At 44.0% G+C, this 24,148-nt stretch overlaps 1 protein-coding gene across 2 annotated transcripts; it reads left to right on the forward strand.

Annotated features, from left to right (window-relative positions):
* The first annotated feature begins 935 nt into the window (after positions 1–935).
* On the forward strand, positions 936–22,984 carry mitfa (melanocyte inducing transcription factor a). 2 transcript variants are annotated; one of them, XM_041981711.1, is made up of 9 exons: positions 936–1,052; positions 1,675–1,878; positions 1,943–2,056; positions 2,157–2,265; positions 2,486–2,569; positions 20,415–20,471; positions 20,612–20,687; positions 21,280–21,427; positions 22,247–22,984. In XM_041981711.1, exons 1-9 carry the CDS (start codon positions 1,020–1,022, stop codon positions 22,652–22,654), a joined length of 1,233 nt encoding a protein of 410 aa, XP_041837645.1. In that variant the 5' UTR covers positions 936–1,019; the 3' UTR covers positions 22,655–22,984. The 2 variants fall into 2 exon arrangements, with proteins under 2 accessions (XP_041837645.1, XP_041837646.1); XM_041981712.1 differs by having other exon boundaries at positions 1,961–2,056.
* The last annotated feature ends 1,164 nt before the right edge of the window (positions 22,985–24,148 follow it).

Here is a 24,148-nt window from a genome sequence, read left to right on the forward strand (position 1 = left end):
GCATCCAACAACTCACTGACATTTAGGCTTCTTACAGTTTCTGTAATTACTATAAATCAGGATTTCTGATAACATGAGAAAGTTCAAAAACACATCTGTTTCCATTACTTCTCCACCCCAGGCAACTATTTGCATATTAAAATGTTTTTGATCCATTTCCGACTCCAGACTGCCTTCAATCCATCTTCCTTTTGTGTGCATGTGTGTGCGTGTGAGTGTCTGTCACTGCACATTTTACACTGGTTTTTGGAGGAAAGGCCAGCAGTTTCCACCAGTATGACACTTCCACCAAGCACCTCTGGCCACAACATTTTTTCCAAGTCAGTGGCCACACCCTCAGGGCCCGCTCTCTTCAGTGCCTTGATCAACATTTTAAATAAAACTTTATCAAAAGCTTCAATAGATAAACTCCTTTTAATAGAAGCTTGAATAGAAACCCTCCCTTTAAAAGAGTTTTTGCTCAAATCAAGCTGTTTCACATTCTTTAAACTGCAAATTTGCCTGCATAACAGTAGATGCCTAAATATAAATATTAACCTTTAAATGTCCAAAAAACTGGGTGAGGTTAGTAAACAGTTTACATTCAGGCTTTCATATGGCTGGTTTATAGTGAAACAGGGGTGTCAATGGTGTTTCTGTTGCACAGAACAAATGATTTTTTATACTAGATGAGCAGAACTAAAGATTAAATGTTAGTTGGCCTTAAGCAAACTTCGTTTTGCAGACTACTGGCCAATCAGTAGAAAGACTCCTTTGTGAGCTGGAGGTCGTGACGTCAAATGGTCTCTATAAAGACATAAATTCATAGTTTAATCTGGAACAACACAGCAATGGGAGGACGAGTGTTGATGTCCTCCTCCATCTCTTAACATGCATAACTAATGAGGCCTGGATAAATGAAGCAGGAATATTGACGCTGCTCAGATTTGCATGAGCTAGCTTGCTGTTAAAGACAAAGGGATTACATATACTGTATATATGTTATTTTCTTTATCACTTTACTGGAAAGTGGTAACAAAATGCTGGAGATGCTTGAATACAATCACTACCAGGTAAGATGAGTTTTCTTTTCTGCTTCATTCTTTTAAATGTGGATCCGAATTCTTAACTACATGATATATATAACAAAAAAGTCATTGGACAGAGGCATGGATGGAATTTTCATGCAAACGTGGGCGTTTTTCAGATAAAACACAGATGGATTCACATGTGACCAAAAATCTCTGAAAGGATGTTTTTATTTTAATTACAGACTGGTACCACAACTTGCTTATTGTTAGAAACACAATTAAACATCAGCAAAAGTTGGAAACAGTTTTTGTTCCTGCATGAGTTATGAAGAAGTTGCTATAAATATTTTTGGGGGGGAGCTGGGGGGACGAAGACCATGTGACTCAGTTTAAAGTAGCTGCTGTGTTCTTTTATTTAAAGGGAAATAAATCTTTGTCTTTTCAAATTATATCAAATTTACACTAAACAAAGTCGTCAATCAGGACAGAAAAGGGGACTTTCAACGGGTCGACTCACTTAATAAGAAAAACAGGACAAAATTTATTCATTTGACTGCAGAAGAATAATTATTATCCCGCTAGGTGAGAAAATGAGTATAATTAAAAACCACGCAGACACTTCTGAGGATTATGCTTTTGGATCTCTTCTTCGTCTCGTTGGTAGGTGCAGTCCCACCTAGAAAACCCAAGCAAGCACCACATCCAGCAGGCTCAGAGGCAGCAGGTGAGGCAGTATCTGTCCTCCACCCTGGGTGGGAAGGCAGGCGGCCAGTGCCCCAGTCAGCCCCCTGAGCACAGCATGCCCCCCGGCAGCGCTCCCAACAGTCCCATGGCTTTGCTCACCCTCAGCTCCAACTGTGAGAAGGAGGTATACCTGTTCCTCTCTATAACCTTCCCCATTTTAGAAAGAGCATAAGCAATAAATAAAACAGGCTCTTTGTGTCACACAGATGGATGACGTCATTGATGATATCATCAGCTTGGAGTCCAGCTACAACGAAGATGTTCTTGGACTGATGGACCAAGGACTGCAAATCAACAGCCCGGTAATTTATCTAAAGTTTATCTTAAAGAATAAATCGTCTAATGCTCATTTTGTCTTCTGGTTTAAGTCAAATGCAGAATGAAGTGTCTGTAATCTTTCAGCTCCCCGTGTCCGGTAGCCTGCTGGATGTGTATAACAACCAGGGGCTTCCACTCCCCGGCCTCTCCATCAGCAGCTCCTGTGCGCCCAACATTAAAAGGGAGTTCACAGGTAATTAGCCTTTTTTTACCTGTGCACACAGAGTTGTTAAAAAACATTTGACAGTCAGTTCAGGAAACTTTCACTGATACACAAATCCTGCTGAAAGAAGAAGGAAACTCACATTTATTGAAAGTGACAGGATAATTGTTCACAAATGCAAATATTGTGTGCAATTTGGAAGTGCATAAGATACTGCCAAGTCAATGATTTGCCCAAATAATTACTCCAGCTCCTGGCATGAAGCAAGTACTGGACAAGCCTGGATCCTGTGGCCAGTATGAAAGCTATCAAAGGCCAGAGGGCTTTCCAGTAGGTAAGCAAAGAGAAATGAAGATGTCTTCTTTCTGGTTCTCACAAGCTGTGTTTTAAGTATTTTGTGTATGACTAAATCGCACACAATAGAAAATAAAATAAATGAGAAAAACTGCAAAGTTAATTTTAGCAACTTTTTTCCATCAGAGAGGATTTCTTATTGTACTATAATTAAAACCTACAAAGACAATAACAATTAAAGCTGCAAGCAGCGATGAAGGCCCTCGCACCTCTGGCGCCGCTCCGGCCTATTGCACCGCCCCCTCGGCCTGCAACCTCCCTCCCCAAGCAAGCTCGCTCTGGCTGGCAGCCGTACGCTCAGTCGTCCCCATGTTTCTGCCTCGTGTGGTCATTGTCTCTCTCTGACCATCATCTCATACATCAATGGGCCTAATAATGACATCAGAAGTGGTCATGACCTTGTTCTGACCAATAGTGTGAAACAAATCCAAACAAAATCATGCTTTTAAGATCTGCAGATATCAACATGGCCAGTAGGTGGAGCTATAGTGTTTGATCTTGTACTAACATGTTGAGGTTCGGACTTTAATGACAACTGCCAAGTATCACGTCATTGGGTCAACCGAGTCCAGAGTTATAGCCACTTCCTGTTTGATGGCGAGGGACAGAAACCTCACAGGCAGCCATTTTATTCATGATGGTGTAAGCAGTTTGTTATATTGTGAGTCATGTGTTCATCAAGGATAATATTGATGAGTTTGAGTAGGTGTGTAGGGTTTTCAATGGGAAAAAAGGGGTACTTCCTGTTTCCAGGGGGCGGGGCTATGGCGTTGAAAACATCAGGACATGAAGAGGCTTTTTGGTTTGTACTGGCATGTTATATAAATATGCCACATTTCATGAATGTCAGTCAAAGCAGTGGTTGGAGCTGATAGATTAAATAATTATAGGGGGCGCTATAGAGCCACATAACCAGCATATGTCTATTTAAATCAGTTCCAGGCCTGACCACTGTCCTTCCTGCCGAGTTTGGTGGAGATCGGGAGTACTATGGGTCAGTTGCAAATACTTCCTGTTTAATGGCGATGAACGCCATTCGCCATGGTTTTGCTTGAGGAAGGAACTTGAGGATTGTTTTCGATAGTATCACGAAAGAGTTTGACCTGATCTGAAGCACTTTTGAGTGTGTGGAGTTCATTCCTGAGGAGAGGGACCCCAGTGTCTGAAAAAGACACTTCCTGTTGAAAGTGGGCGGGGCTTAGACCAAGACCAGAAGTAGTTCAATGTATCTGTTCAGGAACAGACCCTGAGTAATTACTGTAAGTGTGATGGTGATTGGATGAAAATTGAGGGATTTATACTGATTAATGATGTCATGGCGTTTTATCCAAGTTTGTCATGACGCCACCGTCTGGCCATGCAGCGTTGAGCAATGTCCGGGTGATAACATCTGGACATGTAGATGTGGTCAGCATGGAAATGACATCAAACGGGGCCATTTTGGTCAAGATAGGTTGTTTTATATGTAAGTTATGTCAGTTTCGTCTCTCATGGCGAGATATCAAAGTTTGAGGCCACGCCCCCGCCATGCCCTTTCTCCTTTGAGAAAGTTTTGCATAACTTTTGATCACACATGCCTCTGGAAGCTTCAGAGTGATTTTGAGGTAAATATGATAAAATCTGTGGGAGGAGTTCGTTCATATACAATGACAAGAAACAGGCTAAAATGACCCTGAAAATGACACGTTTTACAAAATGGCCGACTTCCTGTTGAAATTAGCCTATGGGTCTAATGGACAGTTTTGTGCATCCTGGCATAGTTAATTAATGTGGTGAATTTCATGCATGTCGGTCCACGTGGGGGGCGGGGCTGGTTGATCAAAATATTGTAGGGGGCGCTATAGAGCCACTATGTCACTATTCCAGCATATGTCAATTTGGCTCAGTTCCACGTCTGACTACGATCCTTCCTACCGAGTTTGGTGGAAATCGATAGAACACTGGGTCAGTTAGAAGTACTTCCTGTTTGGTGGCGTCGGACCAATATTCGCCATGGTTACGTTTGGCGAAGGCACTTGAGATTTTTATTGTGGTATCATGAAAGGGTTTGACCTGTTGTGAAGCAGTTTCAAGTGTTTGGGATTCATGCCTGAGGAGAAGGACCCCGGCAACTGAAAAAAACCACTTCCTGTTGAAAGTGGGCGGGGCTTAGGGCTAGACCGGAAGTGGTCATATGGGTGTGTTCGGGACCGGACCATGACTAAGCCCTGTGAGTTTGATGGTGATTGGGTGAAAAATGAGGGAGTTATAGTGATTGATGATGTCATGGCGTCTTATCGAAGTTCGCCATGGCGCCACGGTCTTGCTGTGCAGTGTAGAGCAACAGTCTTCACCGGATATCATCCCCAACTTGTTTTCAGGTGTCTGATGCAGTTTGACCCCGGTTGTGTTCAAAACGTCAGAGAAGTGGGTCTTCGAGTAAAAAACATGACTTCCTGTTGCCAGGGGGCGTGGCCTATTCATAATCCAATAATGACCACATAGATGTGTTGAGGATGGGACTAGTATCATACGAGGCCATTTTGGGTCAGAAATGTTGTTTTATGTGGGAGTTATATCAATTTCGTCTTTCATGGCGAGACATCAAACTTTGAGGCCACGCCCCCTGTACGCCGTTACTCCTTTGAGAGAGTTTTGCATAACTTTTGATCACACATGCCTTCTGAACATCCTCAGCCATTTTGGTGTCAATACGATAATATCTCTAGGAGGAGTTCGTTCAAATGCGAGGTCAGTAAAACGCCAAAATGGCGACTTTGACCCAAAATGGCCGACTTCCTGTTCTATTTAGACCTATACTATAATTTCATTTTTTGTTCGCCCTACAATGTGGAACTTGTGTACAAAGTTTCATGAAGATTGATAACTTGCAATGGAGGGGCATCACAAATAGGTGGCGCTCTCGTTCAATTTTGCCCGAACAGTCCCGGGCACCCCAAATTATTAAATTTTTCGCATTCCAATGGGGGGGTAGGCAAAATTTGGTGAGTTTTGGAGCATGTTCAGGCCCCCAAAAATGCAATTGAATGTGCGAAATAAAAATAATAATAATTAAAGCTGCAAGCAGCGATGAAGGCCCTCGCACCTCTGGCGCCGCTCTGGCCTATTGCACCGCCCCCTCGGCCTGCAACCTCCCTCCCCAAGCAAGCTCGCTCTGGCTGGCAGCCGTACGCTCAGTCGTCCCCATGTTTCTGCCTCGTGTGGTCATTGTCTCTCTCTGACCATCATCTCATACATCAATGGGCCTAATAATGACATCAGAAGTGGTCATGACCTTGTTCTGACCAATAGTGTGAAACAAATCCAAACACAATCATGCTTTTAAGATCTGCAGATATCAACATGGCCAGTAGGTGGAGCTATAGTGTTTGATCTTGTACTAACATGTTGAGGTTCGGACTTTAATGACAACTGCCAAGTATCACGTCATTGGGTCAACCGAGTCCAGAGTTATAGCCACTTCCTGTTTGATGGCGAGGGACAGAAAGCTCACAGGCAGCCATTTTATTCATGATGGTGTAAGCAGTTTGTTATATTGTGAGTCATGTGTTCATCAAGGATAATATTGATGAGTTTGAGTAGGTGTGTAGGGTTTTCAATGGGATAAAAGGGGTACTTCCTGTTTCCAGGGGGCGGGGCTATGGCGTTGAAAACATCAGGACATGAAGAGGCTTTTTGGTTTGTACTGGCATGTTATATAAATATGCCACATTTCATGAATGTCAGTCAAAGCAGTGGTTGGAGCTGATAGAATAAATAATTATAGGGGGCGCTATAGAGCCACATAACCAGCATATGTCTATTTAAATCAGTTCCAGGCCTGACCACTGTCCTTCCTGCCGAGTTTGGTGGAGATCGGGAGTACTATGGGTCAGTTGCAAATACTTCCTGTTTCATGGCGATGAACGCCATTCGCCATGGTTTTGCTTGAGGAAGGAACTTGAGGATTGTTTTCGGTAGTATCACGAAAGAGTTTGACCTGATCTGAAGCACTTTTGAGTGTGTGGAGTTCATTCCTGAGGAGAGGGACCCCAGTGTCTGAAAAAGACACTTCCTGTTGAAAGTGGGCGGGGCTTAGACCAAGACCAGAAGTAGTTCAATGTATCTGTTCAGGAACAGACCCTGAGTAATTACTGTGAGTGTGATGGTGATTGGATGAAAATTGAGGGATTTATACTGATTAATGATGTCATGGCGTTTTATCCAAGTTTGTCATGACGCCACCGTCTGGCCATGCAGCGTTGAGCATTGTCCAGGTGACAACATCTGGACATGTAGATGTGGTCAGCATGGAAATGACATCAAACGGGGCCATTTTGGTCAAGATAGGTTGTTTTATATGTAAGTTATGTCAGTTTCGTCTCTCATGGCGAGATATCAAAGTTTGAGGCCACGCCCCCGCCATGCCCTTTCTCCTTTGAGAAAGTTTTGCATAACTTTTGATCACACATGCCTCTGGAAGCTTCAGAGTGATTTTGAGGTAAATACGATATAATCTGTAGGAGGAGTTCGTTCAAATGCAATGGCAAGAAACAGGCCAAAATGACCCTGAAAATGACACGTTTTACAAAATGGCCGACTTCCTGTTGAAATTAGCAAAAAGGTGTAATGGACAGTTTTGTGCATCCTGGCATAGTAAATCAATGTGGTGAATTTCATGCATGTCGGTCCACGTAGGGGGCGAGGCTGGTTGATCAAAATATTGTAGGGGGCGCTATTAGAGCCACTATGTCACTATTCCAGCATATGTCAATTTGGCTCAGTTCCACGTCTGAATACGATCCTTCCTGCCGAGTTTGGTGGAGATCGATGATACACCGGGTGAGTTACAAGTACTTCCTGTTTGATGGCGTCGGACCAAGATTCGCCATGGTTACGTTTGGCGAAGGAACTTGAGATTTTTATTGTAGTATCATGAAAGGGTTTGACCTGTTGTGAAGCACTTTCAAGTGTCTGGGGTTCATGCCTGAGGAGAAGGACCAAGACAACTGCTAAAAAGCACTTCCTGTTGAAAGTGGGCGGGGCTTAGGGCTAGACCGGAAGTGGTCATATGGGTGTGTTCGGGACCGGACCATGACTAAGCCCTGTGAGTTTGATGGTGATTGGGTGAAAAATGAGGGAGTTATACTGATTGATGATGTCATGGCGTCTTATCAAAGTTCGCCATGGCGCCACGGTCTTGCTTTGCAGTGTAGAGCAACAGTCTTCACCGGATATCATCCCCAACTTGTTTTCAGGTGTCTGATGCAGTTTGACTCCGGTTGTGTTCAAAACGTCAGAGAAGTGGGTCTTCGAGTAAAAAACATGACTTCCTGTTGCCAGGGGGCGTGGCCTATTCATAATCCCATAATGACCACATAGATGTGTTGAGGATGGGACTAGTATCATACGAGGCCATTTTGGGTCAGAAAAGTTGTTTTATGTGGGAGTTATATCAATTTCGTCTGTCATGGCGAGACATCAAACTTTGAGGCCACGCCCCCTGTACGCCGTTACTCCTTTGAGAGAGTTTTGCATAACTTTTGATCACACATGGCTTCTGAACATCCTCAGCCATTTTGGTGTCAATACGATAATATCTCTAGGAGGAGTTCGTTCAAATGCGAGGTCAGTAAAACGCCAAAATGGCGACTTTGACCCAAAATGGCCGCCTTCCTGTTTTTTTTAGAGCAGTTCTCCAAGAGGATTTTTTGTTCGCCTGAGCATTTAGAACATGTGTAGTGAGTTTCATAAAGATTGATGACGTGCAGTGGCGGGGCACCATAAATAGGTGGCGCTCTTGTTCAATTTTGCCCGAACAGTCCCGAGCACCCCAAAATATGAAATTTTTCACATTCCTTTGGGGGGGTACGCAAAATTTGGTGAGTTTTGGGGTATGTTGAGACCCCCAAAAATGCAATTCATTTGACGGGAGAATAATAAGAATAATTAAAGCTGCAAGCAGCGATGAAGGCCCTCGCACCTCTGGCGCCGCTCTGGCCTATTGCACCGCCCCCTCGGCCTGCAACCTCCCTCCCCAAGCAAGCTCGCTCTGGCTGGCAGCCGTACGCTCTGTCGTCCCCATGTTTCTGCCTCTTGTGGTCATTGTCTCTCTCTGACCATCATCTCATACATCAATGGGCCTAATAATGACATCAGAAGTGGTCATGACCTTGTTCTGACCAATAGTGTGAAACAAATCCAAACAAAATCATGCTTTTAAGATCTGCAGATATCAACATGGCCAGTAGGTGGAGCTATAGTGTTTGATCTTGTACTAACATGTTGAGGTTCGGACTTTAATGACAACTGCCAAGTATCACGTCATTGGGTCAACCGAGTCCAGAGTTATAGCCACTTCCTGTTTGATGGCGAGGGACAGAAACCTCACAGGCAGCCATTTTATTCATGATGGTGTAAGCAGTTTGTTATATTGTGAGTCATGTGTTCATCAAGGATAATATTGATGAGTTTGAGTAGGTGTGTAGGGTTTTCAATGGGAAAAAAGGGGTACTTCCTGTTTCCAGGGGGCGGGGCTATGGCGTTGAAAACATCAGGACATGAAGAGGCTTTTTGGTTTGTACTGGCATGTTATATAAATATGCCACATTTCATGAATGTCAGTCAAAGCAGTGGTTGGAGCTGATAGAATAAATAATTATAGGGGGCGCTATAGAGCCACATAACCAGCATATGTCTATTTAAATCAGTTCCAGGCCTGACCACTGTCCTTCCTGCCGAGTTTGGTGGAGATCGGGAGTACTATGGGTCAGTTGCAAATACTTCCTGTTTCATGGCGATGAACGCCATTCGCCATGGTTTTGCTTGAGGAAGGAACTTGAGGATTGTTTTCGGTAGTATCACGAAAGAGTTTGACCTGATCTGAAGCACTTTTGAGTGTGTGGAGTTCATTCCTGAGGAGAGGGACCCCAGTGTCTGAAAAAGACACTTCCTGTTGAAAGTGGGCGGGGCTTAGACCAAGACCAGAAGTAGTTCAATGTATCTGTTCAGGAACAGACCCTGAGTAATTACTGTGAGTGTGATGGTGATTGGATGAAAATTGAGGGATTTATACTGATTAATGATGTCATGGCGTTTTATCCAAGTTTGTCATGACGCCACCGTCTGGCCATGCAGCGTTGAGCAATGTCCAGGTGACAACATCTGGACATGTAGATGTGGTCAGCATGGAAATGACATCAAACGGGGCCATTTTGGTCAAGATAGGTTGTTTTATATGTAAGTTATGTCAGTTTCGTCTGTCATGGCGAGATATCAAAGTTTGAGGCCACGCCCCCGCCATGCCCTTTCTCCTTTGAGAAAGTTTTGCATAACTTTTGATCACACATGCCTCTGGAAGCTTCAGAGTGATTTTGAGGTAAATACGATAAAGTCTGTAGGAGGAGTTCGTTCAAATGCAATGGCAAGAAACAGGGCAAAATGACGCTGAAAATGACACGTTTTACAAAATGGCCGACTTCCTGTTGAAATTAGCCTATAGGTCTAATGGACAGTTTTGTGCATCCTGGCATAGTAAATCAATGTGGTGAATTTCATGCATGTCGGTCCACGTAGGGGGCGAGGCTGGTTGATCAAAATATTGTAGGGGGCGCTATAGAGCCACTATGTCACTATTCCAGCATATGTCAATTTGGCTCAGTTCCACGTCTGAATACGATCCTTCCTGCCGAGTTTGGTGGAGATCGATGATACACCGGGTAAGTTACAAGTACTTCCTGTTTGATGGCGTCGGACCAAGATTCGCCATGGTTACGTTTGGCGAAGGAACTTGAGATTTTTATTGTAGTATCATGAAAGGGTTTGACCTGTTGTGAAGCACTTTCAAGTGTCTGGGGTTCATGCCTGAGGAGAAGGACCAAGACAACTGCTAAAAAGCACTTCCTGTTGAAAGTGGGCGGGGCTTAGGGCTAGACCGGAAGTGGTCATATGGGTGTGTTCGGGACCGGACCATGACTAAGCCCTGTGAGTTTGATGGTGATTGGGTGAAAAATGAGGGAGTTATACTGATTGATGATGTCATGGCGTGTTATCGAAGTTCGCCATGGCGCCACGGTCTTGCTTTGCAGTGTAGAGCAACAGTCTTCACCGGATATCATCCCCAACTTGTTTTCAGGTGTCTGATGCAGTTTGACTGCGGTTGTGTTCAAAATGTCAGAGAAGTGGGTCTTCGAGTAAAAAACATGACTTCCTGTTGCCAGGGGGCGTGGCCTATTCATAATCCAATAATGACCACATAGATGTGTTGAGGATGGGACTAGTATCATACGAGGCCATTTTGGGTCAGAAAAGTTGTTTTATGTGGGAGTTATATCAATTTCGTCTTTCATGGCGAGACATCAAACTTTGAGGCCACGCCCCCTGTACGCCGTTACTCCTTTGAGAGAGTTTTGCATAACTTTTGATCACACATGGCTTCTGAACATCCTCAGCCATTTTGGTGTCAATACGATAATATCTCTAGGAGGAGTTCGTTCAAATGCGAGGTCAGTAAAACGCCAAAATGGCGACTTTGACCCAAAATGGCCGCCTTCCTGTTTTTTTTAGAGCAGTTCTCCAAGAGGATTTTTTGTTCGCCTGAGCATTTAGAACAAGTGTAGTGAGTTTCATGAAGATTGATGACATGCAGTGGCGGGGCATCATAAATAGGTGGCGCTCTCGTTCAATTTTGCCCGAACAGTCCCGAGCACCCCACCATATGTAAATTTACGCATTCCTTTGGGGGGGTAGGCAAAATTTGGTGAGTTTTCGAGCATGGGCAGTACCCCAAAAATGTGTTTGAGTTTTGAGAAGAATAATAAGAATTAAAGCTGCAAGCAGCGATGAAGGCCCTCGCACCTCTGGCGCCGCTCTGGCCTATTGCACCGCCCCCTCGGCCTGCAACCTCCCTCCCCAAGCAAGCTCGCTCTGGCTGGCAGCCGTACACTCAGTCGTCCCCATGTTTCTGCCTCGTGTGGTCATTGTCTCTCTCTGACCATCATCTCATACATCAATGGGCCTAATAATGACATCAGAAGTGGTCATGACCTTGTTCTGACCAATAGTGTGAAACAAATCCAAACACAATCATGCTTTTAAGATCTGCAGATATCAACATGGCCAGTAGGTGGAGCTATAGTGTTTGATCTTGTACTAACATGTTGAGGTTCGGACTTTAATGACAACTGCCAAGTATCACGTCATTGGGTCAACCGAGTCCAGAGTTATAGCCACTTCCTGTTTGATGGCGAGGGACAGAAACCTCACAGGCAGCCATTTTATTCATGATGGTGTAAGCAGTTTGTTATATTGTGAGTCATGTGTTCATCAAGGATAATATTGATGAGTTTGAGTAGGTGTGTAGGGTTTTCAATGGGATAATAGGGGTACTTCCTGTTTCCAGGGGGCGGGGCTATGGCGTTGAAAACATCAGGACATGAAGAGGCTTTTTGGTTTGTACTGGCATGTTATATAAATATGCCACATTTCATGAATGTCAGTCAAAGCAGTGGTTGGAGCTGATAGAATAAATAATTATAGGGGGCGCTATAGAGCCACATAACCAGCATATGTCTATTTAAATCAGTTCCAGGCCTGACCACTGTCCTTCCTGCCGAGTTTGGTGGAGATCGGGAGTACTATGGGTCAGTTGCAAATACTTCCTGTTTCATGGCGATGAACGCCATTCGCCATGGTTTTGCTTGAGGAAGGAACTTGAGGATTGTTTTCGGTAGTATCACGAAAGAGTTTGACCTGATCTGAAGCACTTTTGAGTGTGTGGAGTTCATTCCTGAGGAGAGGGACCCCAGTGTCTGAAAAAGACACTTCCTGTTGAAAGTGGGCGGGGCTTAGACCAAGACCAGAAGTAGTTCAATGTATCTGTTCAGGAACAGACCCTGAGTAATTACTGTGAGTGTGATGGTGATTGGATGAAAATTGAGGGATTTATACTGATTAATGATGTCATGGCGTTTTATCCAAGTTTGTCATTACGCCACCGTCTGGCCATGCAGCGTTGAGCAATGTCCAGGTGACAACATCTGGACATGTAGATGTGGTCAGCATGGAAATGACATCAAACGGGGCCATTTTGGTCAAGATAGGTTGTTTTATATGTAAGTTATGTCAGTTTCGTCTCTCATGGCGAGATATCAAAGTTTGAGGCCACGCCCCCGCCATGCCCTTTCTCCTTTGAGAAAGTTTTGCATAACTTTTGATCACACATGCCTCTGGAAGCTTCAGAGTGATTTTGAGGTAAATACGATATAATCTGTAGGAGGAGTTCGTTCAAATGCAATGGCAAGAAACAGGCCAAAATGACCCTGAAAATGACACGTTTTACAAAATGGCCGACTTCCTGTTGAAATTAGCCTATAGGTCTAATGGACAGTTTTGTGCATCCTGGCATAGTAAATCAATGTGGTGAATTTCATGCATGTCGGTCCACGTAGGGGGCGGGGCTGGTTGATCAAAATATTGTAGGGGGCGCTATAGAGCCACTATGTCACTATTCCAGCATATGTCAATTTGGCTCAGTTCCACGTCTGAATACGATCCTTCCTGCCGAGTTTGGTGGAGATCGATGGTACACAGGGTGAGTTACAAGTACTTCCTGTTTGGTGGCGTCGGACCAATATTCGCCATGGTTACGTTTGGCGAAGGAACTTGAGATTTTTATTGTGGTATCATGAAAGGGTTTGACCTGTTGTGAAGCACTTTCAAGTGTCTGGGGTTCATGCCTGAGGAGAAGGACCACGACAACTGCAAAGTAGCACTTCCTGTTGAAAGTGGGCGGGGCTTAGGGCTAGACCGGAAGTGGTCATATGGGTCTGTTCGGGACCGGACCATGACTAAGCCCTGTGAGTTTGATGGTGATTGGGTGAAAAATGAGGGAGTTATAGTGATTGATGATGTCATGGCGTCTTATCGAAGTTCGCCATGGCGCCACGGTCTTGCTTTGCAGTGTAGAGCAACAGTCTTCACCGGATATCATCCCCAACTTGTTTTCAGGTGTCTGATGCAGTTTGACCCCGGTTGTGTTCAAAACGTCAGAGAAGTGGGTCTTCGAGTAAAAAACATGACTTCCTGTTGCCAGGGGGCGTGGCCTATTCATAATCCAATAATGACCACATAGATGTGTTGAGGATGGGACTAGTATCATACGAGGCCATTTTGGGTCAGAAAAGTTGTTTTATGTGGGAGTTATATCAATTTCGTCTTTCATGGCGAGACATCAAACTTTGAGGCCACGCCCCCTGTACGCCGTTACTCCTTTGAGAGAGTTTTGCATAACTTTTGATCACACATGCCTTCTGAACATCCTCAGCCATTTTGGTGTCAATACGATAATATCTCTAGGAGGAGTTCGTTCAAATGCGAGGTCAGTAAAACGCCAAAATGGCGACTTTGACCCAAAATGGCCGCCTTCCTGTTTTTTTTAGAGCAGTTCTCCAACAGGATTTTTTGTTCGCCTGAGCATTTAGAACATGTGTAGTGAGTTTCATCAAGATTGATGACGTGCAGTGGCGGGGCACCATAAATAGGTGGCGCTCTTGTTCAATTTTGCCCGAACAGTCCCGAGCACCCCAAAATATGAAATTTTTCACATTCCTTTGGGGGGGTACGCAAAATTTGGTGAGTTTTGGGGTATGTTGAGACCCCCAAAAATGCAATTCATTTGACGGGAGAATAATAAGAATAATAATAAACGCTTGCATTTCAATAGGCCTTCGCACCGCCTTCGGTGCTCGGGCCTAATTAAAGCTGCAAGCAGCGATGAAGGCCCTCGCACCTCTGGCGCCGCTCTGGCCTATTGCACCGCCCCCTCGGCCTGCAACCTCCCTCCCCAAGCAAGCTCGCTCTGGCTGGCAGCCGTACGCTCAGTCGTCCCCATGTTTCTGCCTCGTGTGGTCATTGTCTCTCTCTGACCATCATCTCATACATCAATGGGCCTAATAATGACATCAGAAGTGGTCATGACCTTGTTCTGACCAATAGTGTGAAACAAATCCAAACACAATCATGCTTTTAAGATCTGCAGATATCAACATGGCCAGTAGGTGGAGCTATAGTGTTTGATCTTGTACTAACATGTTGAGGTTCGGACTTTAATGACAACTGCCAAGTATCACGTCATTGGGTCAACCGAGTCCAGAGTTATAGCCACTTCCTGTTTGATGGCGAGGGACAGAAACCTCACAGGCAGCCATTTTATTCATGATGGTGTAAGCAGTTTGTTATATTGTGAGTCATGTGTTCATCAAGGATAATATTGATGAGTTTGAGTAGGTGTGTAGGGTTTTCAATGGGATAAAAGGGGTACTTCCTGTTTCCAGGGGGCGGGGCTATGGCGTTGAAAACATCAGGACATGAAGAGGCTTTTTGGTTTGTACTGGCATGTTATATAAATATGCCACATTTCATGAATGTCAGTCAAAGCAGTGGTTGGAGCTGATAGAATAAATAATTATAGGGGGCGCTATAGAGCCACATAACCAGCATATGTCTATTTAAATCAGTTTCAGGCCTGACCACTGTCCTTCCTGCCGAGTTTGGTGGAGATCGGGAGTACTATGGGTCAGTTGCAAATACTTCCTGTTTCATGGCGATGAACGCCATTCGCCATGGTTTTGCTTGAGGAAGGAACTTGAGGATTGTTTTCGGTAGTATCACGAAAGAGTTTGACCTGATCTGAAGCACTTTTGAGTGTGTGGAGTTCATTCCTGAGGAGAGGGACCCCAGTGTCTGAAAAAGACACTTCCTGTTGAAAGTGGGCGGGGCTTAGACCAAGACCAGAAGTAGTTCAATGTATCTGTTCAGGAACAGACCCTGAGTAATTACTGTGAGTGTGATGGTGATTGGATGAAAATTGAGGGATTTATACTGATTAATGATGTCATGGCGTTTTATCCAAGTTTGTCATGACGCCACCGTCTGGCCATGCAGCGTTGAGCAATGTCCAGGTGACAACATCTGGACATGTAGATGTGGTCAGCATGGAAATGACATCAAACGGGGCCATTTTGGTCAAGATAGGTTGTTTTATATGTAAGTTATGTCAGTTTCGTCTGTCATGGCGAGATATCAAAGTTTGAGGCCACGCCCCCGCCATGCCCTTTCTCCTTTGAGAAAGTTTTGCATAACTTTTGATCACACATGCCTCTGGAAGCTTCAGAGTGATTTTGAGGTAAATACGATATAATCTGTAGGAGGAGTTCGTTCAAATGCAATGGCAAGAAACAGGCCAAAATGACCCTGAAAATGACACGTTTTACAAAATGGCCGACTTCCTGTTGAAATTAGCAAAAAGGTGTAATGGACAGTTTTGTGCATCCTGGCATAGTAAATCAATGTGGTGAATTTCATGCATGTCGGTCCACGTAGGGGGCGAGGCTGGTTGATCAAAATATTGTAGGGGGCGCTATAGAGCCACTATGTCACTATTCCAGCATATGTCAATTTGGCTCAGTTCCACGTCTGAATACGATCCTTCCTGCCGAGTTTGGTGGAGATCGATGATACACCGGGTGAGTTACAAGTACTTCCTGTTTGATGGCGTCGGACCAAGATTCGCCATGGTTACGTTTGGCGAAGGAACTTGAGATTTTTATTGTAGTATCATGAAAGGGTTTGACCTGTTGTGAAGCACTTTCAAGTGTCTGGGGTTCATGCCTGAGGAGAAGGACCAAGACAACTGCTAAAAAGCACTTCCTGTTGAAAGTGGGCGGGGCTTAGGGCTAGACCGGAAGTGGTCATATGGGTGTGTTCGGGACCGGACCATGACTAAGCCCTGTGAGTTTGATGGTGATTGGGTGAAAAATGAGGGAGTTATACTGATTGATGATGTCATGGCGTCTTATCAAAGTTCGCCATGGCGCCACGGTCTTGCTTTGCAGTGTAGAGCAACAGTCTTCACCGGATATCATCCCCAACTTGTTTTCAGGTGTCTGATGCAGTTTGACCCCGGTTGTGTTCAAAACGTCAGAGAAGTGGGTCTTCGAGTAAAAAACATGACTTCCTGTTGCCAGGGGGCGTGGCCTATTCATAATCCCATAATGACCACATAGATGTGTTGAGGATGGGACTAGTATCATACGAGGCCATTTTGGGTCAGAAAAGTTGTTTTATGTGGGAGTTATATCAATTTCGTCTGTCATGGCGAGACATCAAACTTTGAGGCCACGCCCCCTGTACGCCGTTACTCCTTTGAGAGAGTTTTGCATAACTTTTGATCACACATGGCTTCTGAACATCCTCAGCCATTTTGGTGTCAATACGATAATATCTCTAGGAGGAGTTCGTTCAAATGCGAGGTCAGTAAAACGCCAAAATGGCGACTTTGACCCAAAATGGCCGCCTTCCTGTTTTTTTTAGAGCAGTTCTCCAAGAGGATTTTTTGTTCGCCTGAGCATTTAGAACATGTGTAGTGAGTTTCATAAAGATTGATGACGTGCAGTGGCGGGGCACCATAAATAGGTGGCGCTCTTGTTCAATTTTGCCCGAACAGTCCCGAGCACCCCAAAATATGAAATTTTTCACATTCCTTTGGGGGGGTACGCAAAATTTGGTGAGTTTTGGGGTATGTTGAGACCCCCAAAAATGCAATTCATTTGACGGAAGAAAAAGAATAAGAATAATAATAAACGCTTGCATTACAATAGGCCTTCGCACCGCCTTCGGTGCTCGGGCCTAATTAAAGCTGCAAGCAGCGATGAAGGCCCTCGCACCTCTGGCGCCGCTCTGGCCTATTGCACCGCCCCCTCGGCCTGCAACCTCCCTCCCCAAGCAAGCTCGCTCTGGCTGGCAGCCGTACGCTCAGTCGTCCCCATGTTTCTGCCTCGTGTGGTCATTGTCTCTCTCTGACCATCATCTCATACATCAATGGGCCTAATAATGACATCAGAAGTGGTCATGACCTTGTTCTGACCAATAGTGTGAAACAAATCCAAACACAATCATGCTTTTAAGATCTGCAGATATCAACATGGCCAGTAGGTGGAGCTATAGTGTTTGATCTTGTACTAACATGTTGAGGTTCGGACTTTAATGACAACTGCCAAGTATCACGTCATTGGGTCAACCGAGTCCAGAGTTATAGCCACTTCCTGTTTGATGGCGAGGGACAGAAACCTCACAGGCAGCCATTTTATTCATGATGGTGTAAGCAGTTTGTTATATTGTGAGTCATGTGTTCATCAAGGATAATATTGATGAGTTTGAGTAGGTGTGTAGGGTTTTCAATGGGATAAAAGGGGTACTTCCTGTTTCCAGGGGGCGGGGCTATGGCGTTGAAAACATCAGGACATGAAGAGGCTTTTTGGTTTGTACTGGCATGTTATATAAATATGCCACATTTCATGAATGTCAGTCAAAGCAGTGGTTGGAGCTGATAGAATAAATAATTATAGGGGGCGCTATAGAGCCACATAACCAGCATATGTCTATTTAAATCAGTTCCAGGCCTGACCACTGTCCTTCCTGCCGAGTTTGGTGGAGATCGGGAGTACTATGGGTCAGTTGCAAATACTTCCTGTTTCATGGCGATGAACGCCATTCGCCATGGTTTTGCTTGAGGAAGGAACTTGAGGATTGTTTTCGGTAGTATCACGAAAGAGTTTGACCTGATCTGAAGCACTTTTGAGTGTGTGGAGTTCATTCCTGAGGAGAGGGACCCCAGTGTCTGAAAAAGACACTTCCTGTTGAAAGTGGGCGGGGCTTAGACCAAGACCAGAAGTAGTTCAATGTATCTGTTCAGGAACAGACCCTGAGTAATTACTGTGAGTGTGATGGTGATTGGATGAAAATTGAGGGATTTATACTGATTAATGATGTCATGGCGTTTTATCCAAGTTTGTCATGACGCCACCGTCTGGCCATGCAGCGTTGAGCAATGTCCAGGTGACAACATCTGGACATGTAGATGTGGTCAGCATGGAAATGACATCAAACGGGGCCATTTTGGTCAAGATAGGTTGTTTTATATGTAAGTTATGTCAGTTTCGTCTGTCATGGCGAGATATCAAAGTTTGAGGCCACGCCCCCGCCATGCCCTTTCTCCTTTGAGAAAGTTTTGCATAACTTTTGATCACACATGCCTCTGGAAGCTTCAGAGTGATTTTGAGGTAAATACGATATAATCTGTAGGAGGAGTTCGTTCAAATGCAATGGCAAGAAACAGGCCAAAATGACCCTGAAAATGACACGTTTTACAAAATGGCCGACTTCCTGTTGAAATTAGCAAAAAGGTGTAATGGACAGTTTTGTGCATCCTGGCATAGTAAATCAATGTGGTGAATTTCATGCATGTCGGTCCACGTAGGGGGCGAGGCTGGTTGATCAAAATATTGTAGGGGGCGCTATAGAGCCACTATGTCACTATTCCAGCATATGTCAATTTGGCTCAGTTCCACGTCTGAATACGATCCTTCTTGCCGAGTTTGGTGGAGATCGATGATACACCGGGTGAGTTACAAGTACTTCCTGTTTGATGGCGTCGGACCAAGATTCGCCATGGTTACGTTTGGCGAAGGAACTTGAGATTTTTATTGTAGTATCATGAAAGGGTTTGACCTGTTGTGAAGCACTTTCAAGTGTCTGGGGTTCATGCCTGAGGAGAAGGACCACGACAACTGCAAAAAAGCACTTCCTGTTGAAAGTGGGCGGGGCTTAGGGCTAGACCGGAAGTGGTCATATGGGTCTGTTCGGGACCGGACCATGACTAAGCCCTGTGAGTTTGATGGTGATTGGGTGAAAAATGAGGGAGTTATACTGATTGATGATGTCATGGCGTCTTATCGAAGTTCGCCATGGCGCCACGGTCTTGCTTTGCAGTGTAGAGCAACAGTCTTCACCGGATATCATCCCCAACTTGTTTTCAGGTGTCTGATGCAGTTTGACTCCGGTTGTGTTCAAAACGTCAGAGAAGTGGGTCTTCGAGTAAAAAACATGACTTCCTGTTGCCAGGGGGCGTGGCCTATTCATAATCCCATAATGACCACATAGATGTGTTGAGGATGGGACTAGTATCATACGAGGCCATTTTGGGTCAGAAAAGTTGTTTTATGTGGGAGTTATATCAATTTCGTCTTTCATGGCGAGACATCAAACTTTGAGGCCACGCCCCCTGTACGCCGTTACTCCTTTGAGAGAGTTTTGCATAACTTTTGATCACACATGGCTTCTGAACATCCTCAGCCATTTTGGTGTCAATACGATAATATCTCTAGGAGGAGTTCGTTCAAATGCGAGGTCAGTAAAACGCCAAAATGGCGACTTTGACCCAAAATGGCCGCCTTCCTGTTTTTTTTAGAGCAGTTCTCCAAGAGGATTTTTTGTTCGCCTGAGCATTTAGAACATGTGTAGTGAGTTTCATGAAGATTGATGACATGCAGTGGCGGGGCACCATAAATAGGTGGCGCTCTCGTTCAATTTTGCCCGAACAGTCCCGAGCACCCCACCATATGTAAATTTACGCATTCCTTTGGGGGGGTAGGCAAAATTTGGTGAGTTTTCGAGCATGGGCAGTACCCCAAAAATGTGTTTGAGTTTTGAGAAGAATAATAAGAATAAGAAGAAGAAGAAGAAGAAGAAAAAACGCTTGCATTACAATAGGCCTTCGCACCGCCTTCGGTGCTCGGGCCTAATAAGAAGAAGAAGAAGAAAAAACGCTTGCATTACAATAGGCCTTCGCACCGCCTTCGGTGCTCGGGCCTAATAATAAACGCTTGCATTTCAATAGGCCTTCGCACCGCCTTCGGTGCTCGGGCCTAATAAGAATAAACGCTTGCATTACAATAGGCCTTCGCACCGCCTTCGGTGCTCGGGCCTAATGAATCCTTCTGGCTTCACAGAGGCGGAAGTTCGCGCTCTTGCTAAAGAGAGGCAGAAAAAGGACAATCACAACTTAAGTAAGTCCGTCAGCTTTATTCCTGTTTTCTGTGTGTGCATCAAACGTCACTTAAAATTTATTTTCTTAGTCATAATAACAAAAAACTTTATTAAATTAATTACCCGGTTAATGTTTTCTCTCTTTTTTCTCAAATGTTAGTCGAACGAAGACGAAGGTTCAACATCAACGATCGCATTAAAGAGCTGGGAACTTTAATACCCAAGTCAAACGATCCGTGAGTGTTCCTGCATTTTTCTAATGTTGAAAGTAAAACCCTGCAGTGGAGAACGAAAATGTTCTGTTCGGAGAGAGAGACGTGTTGACTCTCTGCTTTGGAATATGTGAGGTTATTTAAAGACTAATCTGTTCTAACAATTTCATCTTTAATTGTTGGAGTGAAGCCTGAATTTTACATATCAGGTTGCAACCGGGTTCATTTTTTATTTGTACATTTTTCTTGGCCTTTAAATTGAGGTATTTTTAATAAAATTATTTCTATGATCCATAGTCATTTTTAACCGTTTTTGCTCAATAAAATAAGCATGAAATTTCTACCTTCATGCCTTTACAGTTAAAGCGATGATATTTCATAAGATATTTATCATTTTCAGATGAGAAACTAATGAAGTGAGAAAGAAAGCATACCTCTTCTTCGTCTGCCGCCTGAGTTATTTAATCATTAACTTCATTTTTAACGTCCTCCTCTTCATGTGCATCCTTTAGGTGCATGACTTATTAGCTCAGATGAGCCGTAAAGAATCCGGTGTTGTTCTGGTCAGCTGGTCAGTGGTCTCTGACTGCAGACCTTTGTCTCCTGTATTCCCCAGAGACATGCGCTGGAATAAAGGCACCATTCTCAAAGCCTCAGTGGACTACATCAGGAAGCTGCAGCAGGAGCAGCAGAGAGCCAAGGAGCTGGAATGCAGACAGAGGAAGCTGGAGCATGCAAACCGCCATCTCTTGCTTCGGATACAGGTGGGTCATTCCTGTCCACTGGCCAGTGTAGGTCACAGTGTGGGGATGTGGACTGGTGATGAAGAGGCTATTATTTTACACTTAAAGGTAATCAATGCCAAAAAGATTTCTGCAGTCAGTCTACTTAATATGAGCTGGGATGCAGCACTGCACTGAACCACTGCAGAGACGGATCAAGACCTTTTCTACCAGATCACCTGTCACGATTCCTCAAAATTTCAGCCCCAAATGGCAAATCCCAACAAGGAAGCTGATGATCAGAAGCTTTCAAACATTAACCTCCTGTTCTTTTGCAGTGGCCTCGTTTTAACATCCTCGTTCCCATATGAGCGTTTAACATCAACAGATTTAACTGCCGTGAGCAGCTAGATTCACTCTCCCCGTAACTCAAACCTTCCCTGTAACCCTGCAGGGCTTTGATGTTCTGGGTGTTTGTTGGTCAATCTGCACCTTTAGTGTTGTGGTGTTTGCAGTGTTTAACTTTGCCAGATTCAGTCCTTCATATTTGTACAGATTTAATCAAGAGGGTGTAAATCTAGCAGCATTTAGTAACAATATTTAATGAGTTTCTTTGTTTGTAGGCAGATTTTCTTCTCTCTAAACAATGTTTTCCAGTGCTTCCAGTGTTGCTACTTGGCTAAGCTAACTATAAAGTTATCTGCACATGATCAGAGCTGTTAGCTGAGTTATTTGGGCACATTTCTGTAGCAGGAAAAAGCTTGCAAAAATTAGTTCCTGCTTTCATTACTGGAAATTTATTAATGCATGTCATTCCATCTCTCTAAAAAGTGATATGCTTCATGTTTTATATTTACATAGGAGCTGGAGATCCAAGCCCGGGCTCATGGTCTGACAGTGGTTCCATCCACATCTGTCTGCACATCTGAGCTGATGGCTCGAGCCATTAAACAGGAGCCCATCCTCGGCGACTGCCCGTCTGAGCTCTACCAGCACTGCTCAGCTCCTGACATGTCTCCTCCAACCACGCTGGACCTTAACAACGGCACCATCACCTTTGACCAGATTCCTGTAGACGGAAGCAGGGACCCTGGCCTCTACGGAAACTCCAGGACCTGTAAAATGAAGGAGTTGGTGAGGGACAACACCCTCGGGCCGCTTTCCCCAAGCGACCCCCTGCTGTCCTCCATGTCTCCAGACGTCTCCAACAGCGTCAGCAGCCACCACAGTTCCAGCTCCAGCATGGAAGAGAAAGACCACGGCTGTTAGCACTGACACTTCCTTTTACACCAACATTTAAAGTTTTCCTCGTGACCAGTGGAAGAACGAACTCTCAAGTTATTTTCATTGCATTTTTTTTCATATTATTGGTCATTTCATTGCTGAACACTCGAGTTCCCGTCTGTACGTTGTGTTTATGCAGTCCTTCTACCTTCAAGGCTTCTAGATGGACAGATCAGAAAAACATAAGGAGCATCTTCATAACTTATGGGGCGGCATGGCTCAGTGGGTAGAATGGTTGTTCTGTAGCCCAATGGTTGCCAGTTCGATCCTGACCCGGTTGAGCTCATGTTGAGGTGTCCCTGAGCAAGACACCAAACCCCTGATTGCTCCTGATGGGTTGTGGTTGAGCACCTTGCATGGCAGCTTCCACCATCAGTGTGTGAATGTGACGTACATGTAAAGCGCTTTAGATAAAAGAGCAATATAAGTACAGACCATTTATAACTTTATTTGGTGTTTAGAGTTTAGTCTGTTAAGCACTAAATAAACTACAACGCTGTATGTACAAATTAATCCATGCCACTTTATGTTCAGGCAGCAGGTAACTGCAGACGAAATGTTTTCATATAACTTAAAGTTATAATTATATTAAATTCATATTATTTATTGCTCCATACTCCTAATACACTCAGAAACAATAGAAGATTTACTACTGAGCTTATCGTTATTATTATTATTAATATTATTATTATTATTATGGATGGATGAATGGATGGATAGATAAATAGATAGATAGATAGATAGATAGATAGATAGATAGATAGATAGATAGATAGATAGATAGATAGATAGATAGATAGATATGTCCTGCTTGCTTAACTTTATACTAACATGATTTATGTTACTTCGTTTATAAAATGTAAAGATGAATAAATATTCAACACAGATTCCTTTTCATTCTTTTTTTTTTTTTTTTTTTTGTTTTTTAATTTAACAATAGAGACTGTTTTGTACCACAGGGAGATTTCATTTATTTATTCTACTATTTACTTATTTTTATTCTCTCATTTATTTATTTTTTAAAGCCAACGTGTACGTCAGACTTTTCATCGCGGGACTGCGAGAACGAACTGGAGCAAAATGAACTTTTTGGGAAGTAAAACTTCTCTGACTCTGTTCTCTGGTCTGTGCAGGGATGAAGTTCAGATATAATCCTTTGATTGAAATATTTTGCAGAGATGTATAATTTTCAAGCAGAACCCTGACAGAGTGATATGGAGCTCAGAAAGAAGACCTGGCTAATGGAGTTGCTTTCAGACTCTGTCGCCGAGGCCCGGAGGTGTTCGCTCTGCTGGCAGCTTTCTGACCCACACGGTTCATGTTGGGAAGTTTATTTCAACCAGAAACATTTTACTCTAAAGAAACAGGCCCACATAATGAACTAAAACATGTAAGATTTCTTCAACGATCACTTCTAAGGAAACTTGAGAAGTCACTATAGTCCTTGGTCAGAATGCAGTAAATGTTTTTCTGGGAGCA

This window comes from Melanotaenia boesemani, chromosome 3 (genome assembly GCF_017639745.1).
Source record: "Melanotaenia boesemani isolate fMelBoe1 chromosome 3, fMelBoe1.pri, whole genome shotgun sequence".
Lineage (NCBI taxonomy): Eukaryota > Metazoa > Chordata > Actinopteri > Atheriniformes > Melanotaeniidae > Melanotaenia > Melanotaenia boesemani.

What these genes read in the sequence shown, in the direction of transcription:
- mitfa (XM_041981711.1), top strand. Translation starts at nt 1,020, where the DNA reads ATGCTGGAGATGCTTGAATACAATCACTACCAG. An exon ending in TTGAATACAATCACTACCAG is followed by an intron (nt 1,053 to 1,674) that starts GTAAGATGAGTT and finishes TCTCGTTGGTAG; the next exon opens with GTGCAGTCCCACCTAGAAAA. An exon ending in GCTCCAACTGTGAGAAGGAG is followed by an intron (nt 1,879 to 1,942) that starts GTATACCTGTTC and finishes TAAATAAAACAG; the next exon opens with GCTCTTTGTGTCACACAGAT.